The 15370-nt window shown below is 37.8% G+C and overlaps 3 protein-coding genes and 1 non-coding gene across 6 annotated transcripts; 1 reads left to right on the top strand and 3 right to left on the bottom strand.

Moving 5' to 3' along the window:
* Positions 1-183: 183 nt before the first annotated feature.
* On the bottom strand, positions 184-3718 carry LOC103985471 (pentatricopeptide repeat-containing protein PPR5 homolog, chloroplastic). Of its 2 annotated transcripts, none has more exons than XM_009403174.3 (3): positions 3266-3718; positions 919-2201; positions 184-654 (listed from the first exon to the last, which is right to left on the bottom strand). In XM_009403174.3, the coding sequence occupies exons 1-2, from the start codon at positions 3653-3655 to the stop codon at positions 1095-1097; spliced, it is 1497 nt and encodes a 498-aa protein (XP_009401449.2). In that variant the 5' UTR covers positions 3656-3718; the 3' UTR covers positions 184-654; positions 919-1094. The 2 variants fall into 2 exon arrangements, with proteins under 2 accessions (XP_009401449.2, XP_064965765.1); XM_065109693.1 differs by lacking the exon at positions 184-654 and adding an exon at positions 678-826.
* A 317-nt stretch (positions 3719-4035) lies between these two features.
* On the bottom strand, positions 4036-4107 carry TRNAW-CCA (transfer RNA tryptophan (anticodon CCA)). Its single transcript has one exon. It is a non-coding gene; the product is annotated as a tRNA-Trp (tRNA).
* Positions 4108-5374: 1267 nt separating this feature from the next.
* Positions 5375-9201, top strand: LOC135612900 (uncharacterized). Of its 2 annotated transcripts, none has more exons than XR_010487137.1 (5): positions 5375-6394; positions 6481-6576; positions 6665-6776; positions 8616-8668; positions 8789-8874. XR_010487137.1 is itself a non-coding variant. In XM_065109692.1 (5 exons), exons 1-5 carry the CDS (start codon positions 5428-5430, stop codon positions 8945-8947), a joined length of 1380 nt encoding a protein of 459 aa, XP_064965764.1. In that variant the 5' UTR covers positions 5375-5427; the 3' UTR covers positions 8948-9201. The 2 variants fall into 2 exon arrangements, 1 of the variants encoding a protein (XP_064965764.1); XM_065109692.1 differs by having other exon boundaries at positions 6481-6569; positions 8789-9201.
* A 3724-nt stretch (positions 9202-12925) lies between these two features.
* On the bottom strand, positions 12926-13629 carry LOC103985473 (large ribosomal subunit protein eL39). The gene is made up of 3 exons (XM_009403176.3): positions 13495-13629; positions 13297-13400; positions 12926-13186 (listed from the first exon to the last, which is right to left on the bottom strand). The coding sequence occupies exons 1-3, from the start codon at positions 13495-13497 to the stop codon at positions 13138-13140; spliced, it is 156 nt and encodes a 51-aa protein (XP_009401451.1). The 5' UTR covers positions 13498-13629; the 3' UTR covers positions 12926-13137.
* Between the last annotated feature and the right edge of the window lie 1741 nt (positions 13630-15370).

Genomic DNA, 15370 nt, shown 5'->3' with positions numbered 1-15370 from the left:
TATAGGGCCCAAGAATTGTATCAAATGGTGCTTTCAAATAGTATATTCCAAGCAACATATATTTTGCACTAGGATGGTTATTATACCTATCAAAAAATAGTTTTCATAAAATTTTGTGCTTTCCAAAAATCTCCAACAATATCAAGACAAACATGGTTTCCAGGTCTGTGTGGATTCCATGGAGAATGCAAATGTTTAAATGTGCATAATAGCTAATAAAAAGAGTTTAATACTTACAATAAGACTCAACTCCTGATCTTTTTAACTGCACTTGAAATGTTGGAGACTGAAAAAAATAGTTGCTGGTGTAGCATAACATAGGAGAAAGAGAACAGTTATGAACTTATTCCACTCAACATTTGGGTAATACACAAAATAGCAAAAAGCAGTAGATTTTTGGCTACAAGAAAGCCAGGCTGAAGAGTTCTTCCCAAGTGTCACAACAACTGTACTCTTTTGAGAATTCCTCTGCTGGAGTGGACTTTGTTCCCTGAGACAAAACCTTCCTTGCACACATTTGCAGCATGGAAGAGTTTGTAGCACTTCTATTTGGACACCCAGCTACAGTTAGCAGCTGAAGAAAGTTCCTGATCTTGACCAGATAGCTCCAGAAGCCACATTGATCACCCTGATGCTTAAAGTACAAGTTTCAATCTGCAAAGTACATCAAAGACGGTTAAAGAAGTATTAATCCTCAAGAGTTGACAGTTGTCTCTGAGTGCAAGTGGTTGGAGGTCTTCAAAAGTAGGTCAGTCATGAATTTGGTGAATAAAAAATTCCAGAAGCTCCTAGTGTACAATTCAGATTGAACATTATTAAGGGATATCTGGAAAAAAGTAGATGCAAGCTGAAATCAAATCATAGCCAAGTAGTGAAATGAAACAAAATCGTAAATATGAAATCATCAGATATACATACCACTAAATTCTAAGAAGAAGAATCAGGATGCTTCGAAAGAAGATTTCCACATAAACAACTGCCAACCAAGTGAGACCAGATAATCTGATTCTCTTGCAACCAGTGATTTAACTTAAGCTTGCAAGAAACATCGACAAGGACCACATAAGCCAAATCTCAATGACTAAAGGCTTCAACTACGCTTTAATTTGTGGAGTTCTTGTAGTATCTCGGGTGCTACTAGATTTGGTTCTCACTTCAGTAGAACCAAATGTTTCTAAAGCCTCCAAAAAGAACCTTTTATTTGGAACAATACCCTGTTCATCCATATGCTTTAGCAGATTATTAATAAGATCCTTCATGTTAGCTTTAGCATAGGCCTTGTAAAGTAATTTGTAGGTTGAAGCATTTGGCACCAAATTCCTTTTAATTGAATAATCCAAAAGCTGATCTGCTTCATAGGGCAAACCATTCATGCAGTATGCTTCAAGCATAGCATTCAAAGTCGAAATTTGTATCTCCTTTTGTGTGCTTATCATCTCATCAAAAATCTCTCTAGCTTTTGAAACACAATCACAGTATCCATACGTTGTCATAAGGCACTCATACGTGATATAACTCGGTTTGAAACCTAAATCAACCATCTTCTTCAAAACATATTCTGCTTTCTCTTTAAGCCTAGCCTTTCCATAGTTTGTTATCATTGAATTGAATGTAGGAAGAGTTGGTTTCTCCTTTGAGCGCAACAAGCTTTTAAATACTTGCTCCATTTTATCAAATGCTTGTCGCCGTCCATATGCATCGATGAGAAGATTGAATGTAATAGAATCTGGCTTGCACTGGCTGCTTTTCATGCGCAGAAGTACAGCCTCCATTTCTTTGAGCATCCCATTCTTTCCATATGCATCCATGACACCATTGTAAGTATAGACATCAGGAGAGATGATGCTTTCATCAAGATCTTTGAACAATGCCTCCACCTGTTTTACATCCCCAGCCTGAGCAAATGCTCTTAGAAGAATGTTGTAAGTCACAATGTTGGGTCGGCATCTCTCAATTCCTTTCATTTTCTCAAAGTACCCAATGGCTTTCGCTAACGCCTTAGACTTATCTCGTGAATGAAGATGTGCCGTAATCAATGCATTGTACACAGAAGTGTCCGGCCTGCACCCACTATTTCGCATCTCAGAAAAGAGCCACATGGCCATCCTTGTCTGGCCTTTTTTACCCATCACAGATATTAACTTTGAATAGATGCCGTTATCAGCAATATACCACCGTTGCTTTTGCATCCATCTGAATACCTGATCAACATAATATAAGGAATAAAAGATTTTGACTGTTTAAACAGCAGGTGTTTATAGATAACCATACAACATGCGAGTAATCCCACATGCTTATTTCATTAGACCCAGGTAAATAACTTAATAGGATAAGGATATAATGAATACTGCTTAACAATCAGTATCTTGGACTGCAACTAAAGTACAAGCAGGGAACTCCAACATAAAAATGATATATTTTGTTAAAATAAATATCTTAGTTTTACCATTTACTCTAAAAGAAGAAATAATCTAAATACACTTTCGAGGACATTTCCAGTATATTCTAAAGAAAAAAGCAAAACAGTTACCAATTGACATTCTAACAGAATTTAACAGATCTTCTTCAGACATGTAAATTGCAAATTCAGCAAAAATCCACTGGTTCTAATCAGATCAAAGTGCTAACTAGTTTGCAAATCATGCGAGCGCAAGCAATAATCTTTTTGTTTGGAGAGGAGACTGGTCATTGGCCTTCTCCCATTTTTTGTGTGCCGATCTCCAGGGCACAGGGTGTACTCGTTATCTCGCTTAATATAGTCCTTTCTTTTGGGAAAAAAAAAATCAGATCAAAGTTTGAAAAATATACCATAGTCATGTTCTATATCTTCATATTGAGAATAATCTGGAGCATGTCACTTTTCCAATATAATCAGTGGAAACATGTTGCAACTGAAAAAAGTCATAAATGCATGCATTATGATGCAGAGTCATACAAACATAGCCTAATCATTTAGAATGCAAAGTATGCATATGGGAGTACTTCACCAAACGCGGGCAAATACTTCACCAAACAACTCAATCTCACAACAAAAGAGCAAGAAAGAAGGAAAGCAGAAACGTAGGTGTCATGCATCTCCTAGGAGTATCAAAGTCCAATCTTTTATCAACATAACACAACTATGGCGAAAAGACTCGATTGGGTCGTAATGCATGAGACCCAGAAGCACCAAATTCGAATCTTTCGTCAAAAGCTAATCACATTTCCGTCTTCATAGGCCAGTTAACCATAACCCAAAAGATCAGAGAGACAAGCAAAAACCCACCTCTAAGCACTGGAGCCAGTTGTCTCGCTTCCCGAGTTCCTCGAAGAGCAGGAAGCAGTGCTCCGTCCGGACAACCCTGACGAACTTGCTGAGCGTGACGACCAGAGGCTCCTTTCCATCGCCGGATTTCCGTAGCACCACCCGCACGAGCTCCGCCGCCTCGGAAGCGTCTCTGCTTTTGGGGGCGGCCCTCCTCCTCGGGCGGGTGGAAACGGAGCCCGCCGCCTCGGAGGCGTCTCTGCTTTTGGGGGCGGCCCTCCTGCTTGGGCGGGAGGAGACGGATCCCGCCGCTTTGACAACTGCGAACCAGGGTTTGGGGCGGGAGAAGTGGAGAGGCGAAGGATTCGGGAATTGGAGGGGGCAGAGCGAGGCCGGACGGATTAGGGGCATCGCGAGGGGTCGAGGAGGAGATCGGGGGCGTACCGAGGGGTTGAGGACGGATGATTTGGTTTGGATGGGCTTCTTTTGCTGAGGTAGCGAACTTTGGTTACCCGTTTATTACCCACTTTCTATGTGATTCGACGTGAGCAATAGGACCCACCCAACATCTACAATCACTATACAGGTGGGACGACGGAACCGTACGCGAAGAGATTGAACTTGGGTCGATCCGCGTCATCATGTGCAACCCAGGTGGGCCCCAGCTTGCTCCTCCAATGCGCGCTTCAACGAACGGAGAGACCGGATCGATCGATACGAGATCGGACGGTTAAAAAAAAAGGTAAGAAGGTTTTACCATTAAAATAAAAACAATAAAAGGTCATGGGATTTGAACCCGACGTGAATCGAACACGCAACCTTCTGATCTGGAGTCAGACGCGCTACCATTGCGCCACGGATCCGAATTGATACTCTTTCCAAAACATAAATTAATAAAAATATTTTCATAATCCTAATTACCTTCTTTGCATCACCAAATTACATTATTAATGCATTCCCACGAATTATTGTTCAGAAAAAATTAATTATTTGCATTTTTCGATGTAAAGTATTCGCATAAATGAAGGTTATACATGTATTATTGAGCCATAGTCTTCTTGTTGACACAGCTACAAAGCAACTGTACTCTGAGACATTATTCTTACTGTAGGCAACAGTTACATGAGCAAAGCCGAAAGCAACGAGAGATTAGCAGCCTACACATCTGAAATGCTCCAAAGCTTGCAGAAGATGCCAAGGCTCCTCTTCAATCTTGCCTCTTGCATGATCAGAGGCTGCCTTCGCGAAACAAGAAGAAGAAGAAGAAGAAGAAGAAGATGGCATGGTTATACGCAGTCTCTCTGAGGAGAGAGAGATGGGGTATGATATCTTTGCATGGCATGGATCATGTCTTGAACTGCACCGGGAGTTGTGCAAGGCGCAGCTGCAGTTACGATGATACGGCCTCCTCCGGATCTCCGAATCGAAGGCGGAGATGCAGCCATCAAGAACACATCTAATCCATCCCTCAGCTCCTGCTGCCATCTCCCTCTCCTCCCCAGAGTCTCGATACCCGTAGGTGATGGTGGGAGCATCACGTTGAGGCTCTTTATGTAAGAGAACCAGAGGTGGCCGTGAAGCATACGTGATGGTTGACTTGGACAGTCTTCAGCATTACCAGCCGCTATGAACTCTTGTTCAACTTGGAAGTTTGACCTTCTGCAGTAGTCATCTCAAAATGCTTGAGTTGGCTTAGCAAACAGACGACTGCTGGTTATGATTTTCCTGTTATATTTAATGCATATTTATAAAATGATTTCTTTATCTTAAGTTCATGACTTCAAAACCTTTGTGCAATGCAAAGCTAGAAAGAAGACCTTTGACAACCTCAATCGATGACTTTTGGTGCGGAGGGTCAACTTTGTTGTGCCTCTTTGACTATTCCAAGGAGTTGCATTTGAAATTATTACGGCACTTGCACCATAAATTTGACCAAGTGAAAGGAAGCGTTCATCATGTCACAGTAGCTATAATAATAATAATAATAATAATAATAATAATAATAATAATAATAATAATAATAATAATAATAATAGCACTTTCCTGAAACAGAGCCCAAATCAGGCCCAAATGTGATGCCAAATTGAAATGGCCCAGTACAAAGCAGCCATACTATTGAGTCGGGTTCGTCGGGGGGTTGAGGTGAGGTGACTCTCTCCTCGAGAGGCAAAACCCTAATCGCGATGGCTCTCCGTCTCAAGCTGAAGCCCAAAACGCTAGTCCCACTTCGCTCCCTCCGCCCCTTCTCTTCCTCCTCCTCCCCCCCGCCGCCGTCCGATTCCGATGCGGAGAATGAGACCCCCAATTCGGCGGCCGTGCCCGCGTCGCGCCCTTCCTACTCCTCCTACTTCAGCGAGATCAAGGAGCGGCTCAAGGCCCCTCCCGCTCCTCCCCGCCGGATCCCGGCTGACCCCCCTCCGCCGCCGCCCCTCTCCTCTCCTAACTCCGGCCCCGCTACCTCCCTCGAGGATATCCGGAAACACTTGGCCGGGTTCCGCCTTCGAGCCGGCGGAGCCGCCCCTCCTGCGTCCGGCGACCGCCCCGCGTCCTCGCCCCCCATATCCTTTCAGGAGCTCTTCAAGCACAATGTACTTGGCAAGGCCGGTGGTGGCGTAGAGGCTGCTGAGAAGGGCGAGAAGGGCGAGAAACTATCTTTTGACTCCATCCGCGAGAGCCTCCGCCAGTTCAGGTCCTCGTCGAGGGAGCATATGGGATTACGCGGGAGGGACGGACCCTCGCGGAGCTCTTTCAGCCTCGAAACCTTCCAGGACAGCTTCCGGAGTCGAATGGGAGGGACAGAGAAAGGTCCGTCCATCCTCGGAGGGGAGAACTTGCCCGATTCTATATTCGGGAAGGAGATGAGGGAGAAGGAGGCTGGCGAGTGGGAGCAGAAAAAGGTTCTGAAGACGGAGTTCGTGAAGATGTATAGCTACAACGAGTTAGGCGAGAAGCTCCGCAAGCTGAGGCCAGAGGACGCTTCCAAGGCCAACAAGGACTGGTTCACACTGACGGAGTTGAACGAGAGGCTTGCAAAGCTAAGAGAAATGGAGGAGAAGGAGACGGAGTCAAGGATGGGCGGGGTCTCGTTCAGGGATCTCCGAGAAAGCCTGGTGAGGCTCAAGGAAGCAGATGCCAATAAGAAAGCCAACGGTATGGCCTCCTTTGATCAGTTCGCTCTTTCTTTTCTTCCTTTAATCTTTGTAATTAGGAATTTATGTATGTTTGTATCTGAGCAGTTCAGAGGTTGTCGATTATTGCAAACCTTACTGGGCAAGCCACACCAACATTCATGCTAAAACCCCCACAGGAACATTTGTTGGAGAGGGTGAATAGTAACTATTTTAGCTTAGTCTCCTGGCCCCATTTGTTGATTTGGCATAGCCTATATGTGTAACACTTTTAAGATTTTGTTTCTTGCAGTATTTTCATCCAGATCACATGTCATCGGCAGAGAAGATGAAGCTGGAGCTCAAGCGGGTTCGAGATGAATTTAAAATGTCTGAATCAGATTGTGGCTCTGCGCCTGTTCAAGGTAAGGAACAGTGAACTAAGATGCCTCAAGCCTTTTACAAAATATTGACCATAGATTGATATGCATGAGAATGTTTACATGCTTCATGTGGATCATTAAGGGAGTATGATCAGTTCAATTTTGTGCATTGTGGGATAGCAATTTCCACCTTTCATCTTTAAGGCGATTGAGTGATGCAAAGAAGCAGTCAGAGAAAAAGGTCCAAAATTAACAGGTTTTGTCACAAAATAAAATAGCTAAAAGAAAGAGAACAGCTTGTCACATAAGAATCTTGTGGTTCTACTTTAAAGATAATAAATGATAGTCGTCTCTACTTATTTGTGGATGATTGACAAATCATTGGCCTTTTGAACTCATAAAGGAGTTCATATAGGATAATGCTTATCATAAGTGCTTTGCTCCAAAGTGGTATCATCTTCATGGGATTCTTTATGAGCAAAAAAGTAAGATGACTTGATAAAGAAAGAATACTTAGCGAGACCATTGGCTTATAATTGTACCATCTTTTTCAATTTTACTTTTCCTTTTGTTCAAATGTTTTTTATGTATATTTATTTTTTTTGTTATGTTTACATGAAAAAACCAAGTCTAATTTTGATAATACTTCCATGAAACCATCTAGATGCTATCTCAAAGTTTGATCTTTTGCTTGCTGCGTATATAATCCATATTCATTCATGCTCAGGAGAGTGAGATTTTAAGTGGGACTCAAGAAAGAGGGATAGGAAGTGGTAGGGAAGAGCATGAATGACTATGAGTTAAATAATTTCCTTGTGCAGCAACGAGTGCAAGAGAAATGTATTTATTCATGGTACTGCAGCAAAACACACCAGGGGCATAGCACTCACCAAAGCCAAGAATATGCTCCTATGGTGTTGATATCACAAGCAGTCTTATGGCTGGAGGTGATGGAAACAATGGGTGGGTCGGTAATGTGGAGATCACGGGAGTCCAACTCATATGTAGCATGATGACAGTTTTAGAAGGGAATGTGCACGGAAGGAATCCTAATTATCAATGGAGTTGGGAAACAGGGGATCAAAATATTTTTGTGTATTTTATTTTTTATTTTTTGCAGTTGAATAGGGTCTAACTGTTTCAGGCATACAACATCTTAATCTGAACATGATCCTTTTTAGGTTGTATTATGATCATCCAACCTAATCACTGAGACTATGTTGTATAGCCACAATGATCCGTCAGTTAAATCCCTGTTTCTACTTATCATAAATGACTGAGTAATCCTGTAGCATAATTGTTGGTACAAAGAGGTACTTTTTTCGCCAACATTCATCTTCCAATTGAAAAAAATTTGAAGCAACACTTGAAATTCTCATTAGAGAAGTTTAACCTGTACATACATTCAAAAACTTTTTAATTATTAGACATAGGCAGTGCTCAACAGTGTAACAGTTGTAGTATTTTATTATTATTTTTGGAAGAGAATATATTGCATTTCAGTTTGTCAAAAATCTAGAGAATTGGTTTGATCGTACCCAGTAAATTCTTTCTTAAGAGAAGAGTGTGGGCAATCTTAATACATTTAACTTGGTGTGATCCAGTATTGCTTGATAAGGTCAGTGTGTATGACAACATCGCTGATCTTTCCTGGTAATTCAGACATTTGTCAACTCCTTATAAGTGGACTCAACTTTCCAGATTCATAGGAGGGTCTAGGGTTTGACGCTTATATCCCTTTGCTGACTTTTTTTTTGGGTCTATTTTACTCATCTTTTTGGGTGGAAGTCCAAGTATGAACTTTCTGTGTTTGTGGAGTTGCTGGCCGTGCCTCTGTAATATAGTGGTAGGTGCTGAAGTGCTTTGTCTTTGTTTTTGCAGTGGCACAACTTACCACCAAAATTAAGCACCTCAACACAGTCTTACCTAAGAAGGTAACAATTAGCAATCTGGAGCTGTCTTCAACTCTCATTCTTTCATATTAATATCCCATGTTTTTTTAATGTTTGTATGCTTTATTTGTTTATACGAGTTCACGTTTGCTTGCGATGCAGGACAAGCACTCCAGAAAGGGACTACAGCAGATGATCCAGAGAAGAAAGAAACTTCTCAAGTATCTCAGGAGGACAGACTGGGATTCTTATTGCCTTGTGCTGTCAAAGCTTGGCCTCAGGGACGTCCCCCCTAACAGTAAAGCCAAGTATAAGAACTAGACCTTTCAAGTTCCAAATGAGAGAACCCTAGATTCTAGTACTAGACCTTTCGTGCTTGTTGGAATGGATGAAATATTTATTCATTTGGAAGGCAGCAGGATGGTAATTCTAAACTGCTCCGTGGCATGACATGCATCGGGATATTTGGAGGAACGATCAAAGTCATTGTTTTTCTAAGTTTTTGTTGTTTTGTTCAGAACAGTACATTGAAATTTGCTTTTGTAATAATGATGAGATAACGTATATTTTATTCATAGTGGATCATAAATTTTGCTTTTAAGTAAGCAGAAGTGTAGCTGGGGAATCAAATTAGAACTGGTTTGCTTTCGAGGTATTCAGTTCAGCTTTCTTTTCTTTTGTGCAATCGAGTGCCACTGGATGCTAGCTTTTTTAGTTCGTTTTCCATGCATTTCTTCGTTCATATATTGGGAATTTTTTATTTTTATTTTTTGAAAAGTAACAGAGTTTTAAGTTAATTTTTTATATTTTTAATATCTTAAATATCTCTTCTCATTGTTGATGATGTGGTTGAAGCGACATTGACACGATCGAGATGGCCACAACGGGCGAAAATGGTGGGGTGGGGTTTTACATAGGGGAAGGAGGCGATTACGATAAGACGAATAAGTAGTTTTACAAAAAGGAAGGGTTTTACGGAGATGGTGACGGTGATGACGAGCGACATTAATGAATAATAAAAATATAAAAAAAGCATCTAATGAAAAGTTCAAACTTAAGTGTTTTTGAAAAAAAGATTGAGAGATTTTTTGTTTTTTTTAAGGGAAAGTCGCCTATTGTATGGACTATTCTATCCTGCAAGTTGGATGAGTACAGTAAATGCTGCTCTATTGCTAAACCACCCCCACCCTCTTTTTTTTTTTTTTAAGAAATCAGGTGAGCTAACAAAATATTACAAAAAAAGGTATTATAAATGACAACGGAGCGTCACAAAAAATACATAAAATTTAAAACTAATTTTTTTGTATTTTTTTAAGTTTTAATATTTATTCTAATACTAATTCTGGAATTTTACCTCTAAAGAAACACAAAACTAACCCCACCATAATCTCATCAAAACCAACTTTCTCGTGGCTCTCATCAAAACCAAATTTATATCGCAAGAATATCTTACATTTATGTCTTCACCCATTTTTTATTTGAAGATTATTTTGAAATAATAGCTCCGTTGACTTTTACATGTCTTGAATTTATTCTCCAAAAATATCTCACATTCACATTTTCACCCATTCTTCATTTTAAGATTATTTTAAAATAATAAACAATTTAACTTTTACATGTCTTAGAATTTATACTCCAAAGCCATGAAACATTTATATCCTCACTCATTCTCGATTTTAAATTTATTTTAAAATAATAACTCTTTTGACTTTTTGTAATTTTTTAAATTCATACTATAAGACTATCTCACATTCACAACCTCACCCATTTTAGATTTAGAGATTCTTTTGAATTAATGACTCTTTTAACTTTTTCATGTCTTGGATGTATACTCTAAAACTATCTCACATTCACATCCTCACCCATTCTCGATTTTGAGATTATTTTGAAATAATGACTATTTTGACTGTTATGAGCATACTATCACATAATTATATCCTTACTCATTCTCGATTTTAAGATTATTTTGAAATAATAACTCTTTTAACTTTTGCATGTCTTGAATTTATACTCTTTTAAGACTATCTCTCGTTTACATCCTCACCGTTTCTATATTTTGAGATTATTTTGAATTAATGATTCTTTTAGTTTTTGCATATCTTGAATTTATATTCCAGGAGTATCTCACATTCACATCCTCACTCATTCTTTATTTTGATATTATTTTAAAATAATGACTCTTTTTGACTATTATTTGTCTTCAGAAGACTATCACACAATTATTTCCTCACTCATTCTCGATTTTAAGATTATTTTAAAATAATAATTCTTTTAACTTTTGCATATCTTGAATTTATGCTCTAAGACTATCTCACATTCACATCCTCACCTATTCTAGATTTTGATATTATTTTGAATTAATATACTCAACAATGTCTGCAACCAAACCTCATCCACTTTTGCATATCTTGAATTTATACTCTAAGACTATCTCACATTTACATCCTCACCTATTCTAGATTTTGAGATTATTTTGAATTAATATACTCAACAATGTCTGCAACCATACCTCATCCCATTTTTCTTGGTCTCAACTAAAATTAACAGTCAGTAGAGAGACTTTATATTACACATACTATATCAACTCCCTAAGTTTAATCACAAATGCAACAATGTCTGCAACCATACCTCATCCCATTTTTATTGGTCTCAACTAAAATTAACAGTCAGTAGAGAGAGTCTATATTACACATACTATATAAACTCCCTAAGTATAATCACAAATGCAACAATGTCTGCAACCATACCTCATCCCATTTTTCTTGTTCTCAACTAAAATTAACAGTCAGCAGAGAGAGTCTATATTACACATACTATATCAACTCCCTAAGTTTAATCACAAATGCAACAATGTCAGCAACCATACCTCATCCCATTTTTCATGGTCTCAACTAAAATTAACAGTCAGTAGAGAGAGTCTATATTACACATACTATATCAACTCCCTAAGTTTAATCACAAATGCAACAATGTCTGCAACCATACCTCATCCCATTTTTCTTGGTCTCAACTAAAATTAACAGTCAGTAGAGAGAGTCTATATTACACATACTATATCAACTCCCTAAGTTTAATCACAAATGCAACAATGTCTGCAACCATACCTCATCCCATTTTTCTTGGTCTCAACTAAAATTAACAGTCAGTAGAGAGAGTCTATATTACACATACTATATCAACTCCCTAAGTTTAATCACAAATGCAACAATGTCTGCAACCATACCTCATCCCATTTTTCTTGGTCTCAACTAAAATTAACAGTCAGCAGAGAGAGTCTATATTACACATACTATATCAACTCCCTAAGTTTAATCACAAATGCAACAATGTCTGCAACCATACCTCATCCCATTTTTCTTGGTCTCAACTAAAATTAACAGTCAGTAGAGAGAGTCTATATTACACATACTATATCAACTCCCTAAGTTTAATCACAAATGCAACAATGTCTGCAACCATACCTCATCCCATTTTTATTGGCCTCAACTAAAATTAACAGTCAGTAGAGAGAGTCTATATTACACATACTATATCAACACCCTAAGTTTAATCACAAATGCAACAATGTCTGCAACCATACCTCATCCCCTTTTTATTGGCCTCAACTAAAATTAACAGTCAGTAGAGAGAGTCTATATTACACATACTATATCAACTCCCTAAGTTTAATCACAAATGCAACAATGTCTGCAACCATACCTCATCCCATTTTTATTGGTCTCAACTAAAATTAACAGTCAGTAGAGAGAGTCTATATTACACATACTATATCAACTCCCTAAGTTTAATCACAAATGCAACAATGTCTGCAACCATACCTCATCCCATTTTTCTTGGTCTCAACTAAAATTAACAGTCAGCAGAGAGAGTCTATATTACACATACTATATCAACTCCCTAAGTTTAATCACAAATGCAACAATGTCAGCAACCATACCTCATCCCATTTTTCATGGTCTCAACTAAAATTAACAGTCAGTAAAGAGAGTCTATATTACACATACTATATCAACTCTCTAAGTTCAATCACAAATGCAACAATGTCTGCAACCATATCTCATCCCGTTTTTCTTGGTCTCAACTAAAATTAACAGTCTTGAAAAAGCAATCAAAACTTGCCTTCAGACTTTATCATTTGCAAGAAGAAAAAACAATCTTATGATGAAGCCTTCTATAACTAAACTGCTCCTCAAACTTCAGCTTATCTCAACTGATGAAATAATAATAATAATAAAAGATATTTTGAAATGTAATCTATTTTCTCGTCGACAACAGATTGCACCTTGATGACAATGGCTGTAGACACCAGTAAAACTCATCCCTATGTCATTATGTGTATTGGTATCATATCAAACAGAGACCAAGATATTGAGTTCACAAGCATCATAGCCACACCAATACTATCAATCAGAGTGCAATAAAGTTCCATAACATTAATGGAGCAAAATCGATAACAAGCAAAACAATCTACTAAAAGGAGACGGAAGGGAACGGACGCCACCTAGGAGTCCTCAAAACCCTAACTTGGTGCGGCGCCAGTGCCTGCGCTTCGCGTTGTACCTGGAGAAACCATTAAAGACACCACCTTTAACCGACCTGGAACCAGGGAGAGCAAAGAAAAGAGAGGAATTCAAAGAAAGCGACGACTTTGGTCGCGTAAAAGGGAGCACCTGATGGTGTTGTCGGTCCTCATGCGGATCCAGTGGGGGATCGGCCTGTTCTGGCGCATCTTCTTCGCCAGCTTCTTCTTGATCCGGAACGTCTTGTGCGACGGCTAACAAGGAAGAAAGGAGAACAAAACCAAAACCACAATCACATCGGATCGAAGCAAAATCGCAGAGAATCGAAACCCTAATCTAAGAACACACCATTCCTGCGGTCGATGCGGAGTTCGGCGGGAGCGACGACCACGAGACCGAGAAGCCCTAGGGTTCGATGCCCATCTCCTCTTTTATAGCCGGGAGACCGTCGTAGAAGCCCGTTCGGTTTGAGATCGAGTCGAGTATGGCTCAACAAATGGGTCACATCGAACCATGACACTAATACACGAATAATTCAATTATATAAAAAAATAAATATTTGATTAAGTAAATTATTTTATATTATTTTTAATAACATATCCACACTATACCAAACCATTTCAGGAACACTATGATTTGCTTTATTTATTTTTTATTTCGTTCGTGTTAGAATAAATTATCATGATTAAATATGATACCATGCGTCTAAATATGATTCATCCGATCCGATGTAATGAGTCTAAATTTAATTATATATATATATGATCATAGAGGTTATAATGTATGGACAACTATCGATATCCCATTTCGATCTTATTCGTATTTATTTGTCACATCACTTTCATATAATTGATATGTCATTTTTCAATCTCATTTGTTTGATATATCATGTAGGATTAGAGCTTTAAATTAACTAGTGTTGCACCACTATGAGGGTCGATTTAGTTCAAAAGTAACTATACATATATATATATATATATATATATATACATACATGTATATACATATATATATTTACATATATATACACACATACATACATATACATATATATATATATATACATATATATGTATATATAATCTTACAAAAAATTTCATATGACCCAAATATATAATAAATAAAAATATATACTCATATAAATAAATAAAAATTTACCTAATAAAAAATATAAATATGTTGATTTCTCACTAAATCATATTATTATATTAAGAGAATGTCATAGTACATTCAAAATATATGATAATTAACCTATTAATTGTATTAGCTCGAACAAGCGATTCAAAAAATATAATCTCAAGATCTCAAGATAATCATTGTAAACTCATTTTATGATTATTAATTGACTCAATTGACATTTGATATGTGACTACTATTAAAATGATGAGAAGAACCTAAATGATGCAATATGTTTGTCCTAATCCTCATAACTTACTTGGTCATCTTTCAACTATGTTTAGCATGTCTTTAAATTGGTATATCCACTCTACAAATTGCTTTTTTCTTTAGAAGAAATTAATCTCACTCCTTGAGAAGACTATTGCATCAGTTCTCCAACTCTGAGTTAGTTAGCTAAATTTATACTTCACCCTCATTTCCTGCATTTTCTACAAACTCTACTGTGTTAAGGAAGAAATACAAAAAAAAAGATTAAAACAAATCTATCCTATGATGGAGAAACAAATTTCCTGTAGCACAGGATTGACTGATAAACCCAAACTAATGGCAATAGGTGGGAGTCAGATTATTAAAGTTCAATCTTTATTTTTATAGGGTTGTATGTTTCAATTTATATTCCTCAATTTATTGCTTTTATAATATACTTAGCATTTTTGTCAAAGGTCAAGAGATTTTAGAGATGTTGGTGCAGTGTCAACAAAATTATAGACTATTAAACCTTTGACTTCCACAGGAAGTCAAGTTTATCTTATGTAATTAATGTTCCAAAAGACTCCAAAGTTCTGCAGACTTGTAGTTGATATTAGCTGATAGGTTTCTTTATATGTTGACCACAGAAACATATATCCAGAGAGAAGCAATCAAGCCATTTTAATATATAATTTAAATCCTGAAAAATGACTGAATAAACAGAAACAAAACCAAAATTTAAATTATCATAATATGGTACAGGTTTATCGATATATTATCAAATTAATAAATACGACTCATATATAAATCGTTTCCAACAATATTACAAACCTTAGATTTATTTGACTCATTAGCC

Source organism: Musa acuminata, chromosome BXJ2-5 (genome assembly GCF_036884655.1).
Source record: "Musa acuminata AAA Group cultivar baxijiao chromosome BXJ2-5, Cavendish_Baxijiao_AAA, whole genome shotgun sequence".
Taxonomy (NCBI): Eukaryota; Viridiplantae; Streptophyta; class Magnoliopsida; order Zingiberales; family Musaceae; genus Musa; species Musa acuminata.
This window is presented reverse-complemented; position numbering and strand designations above follow the sequence as displayed.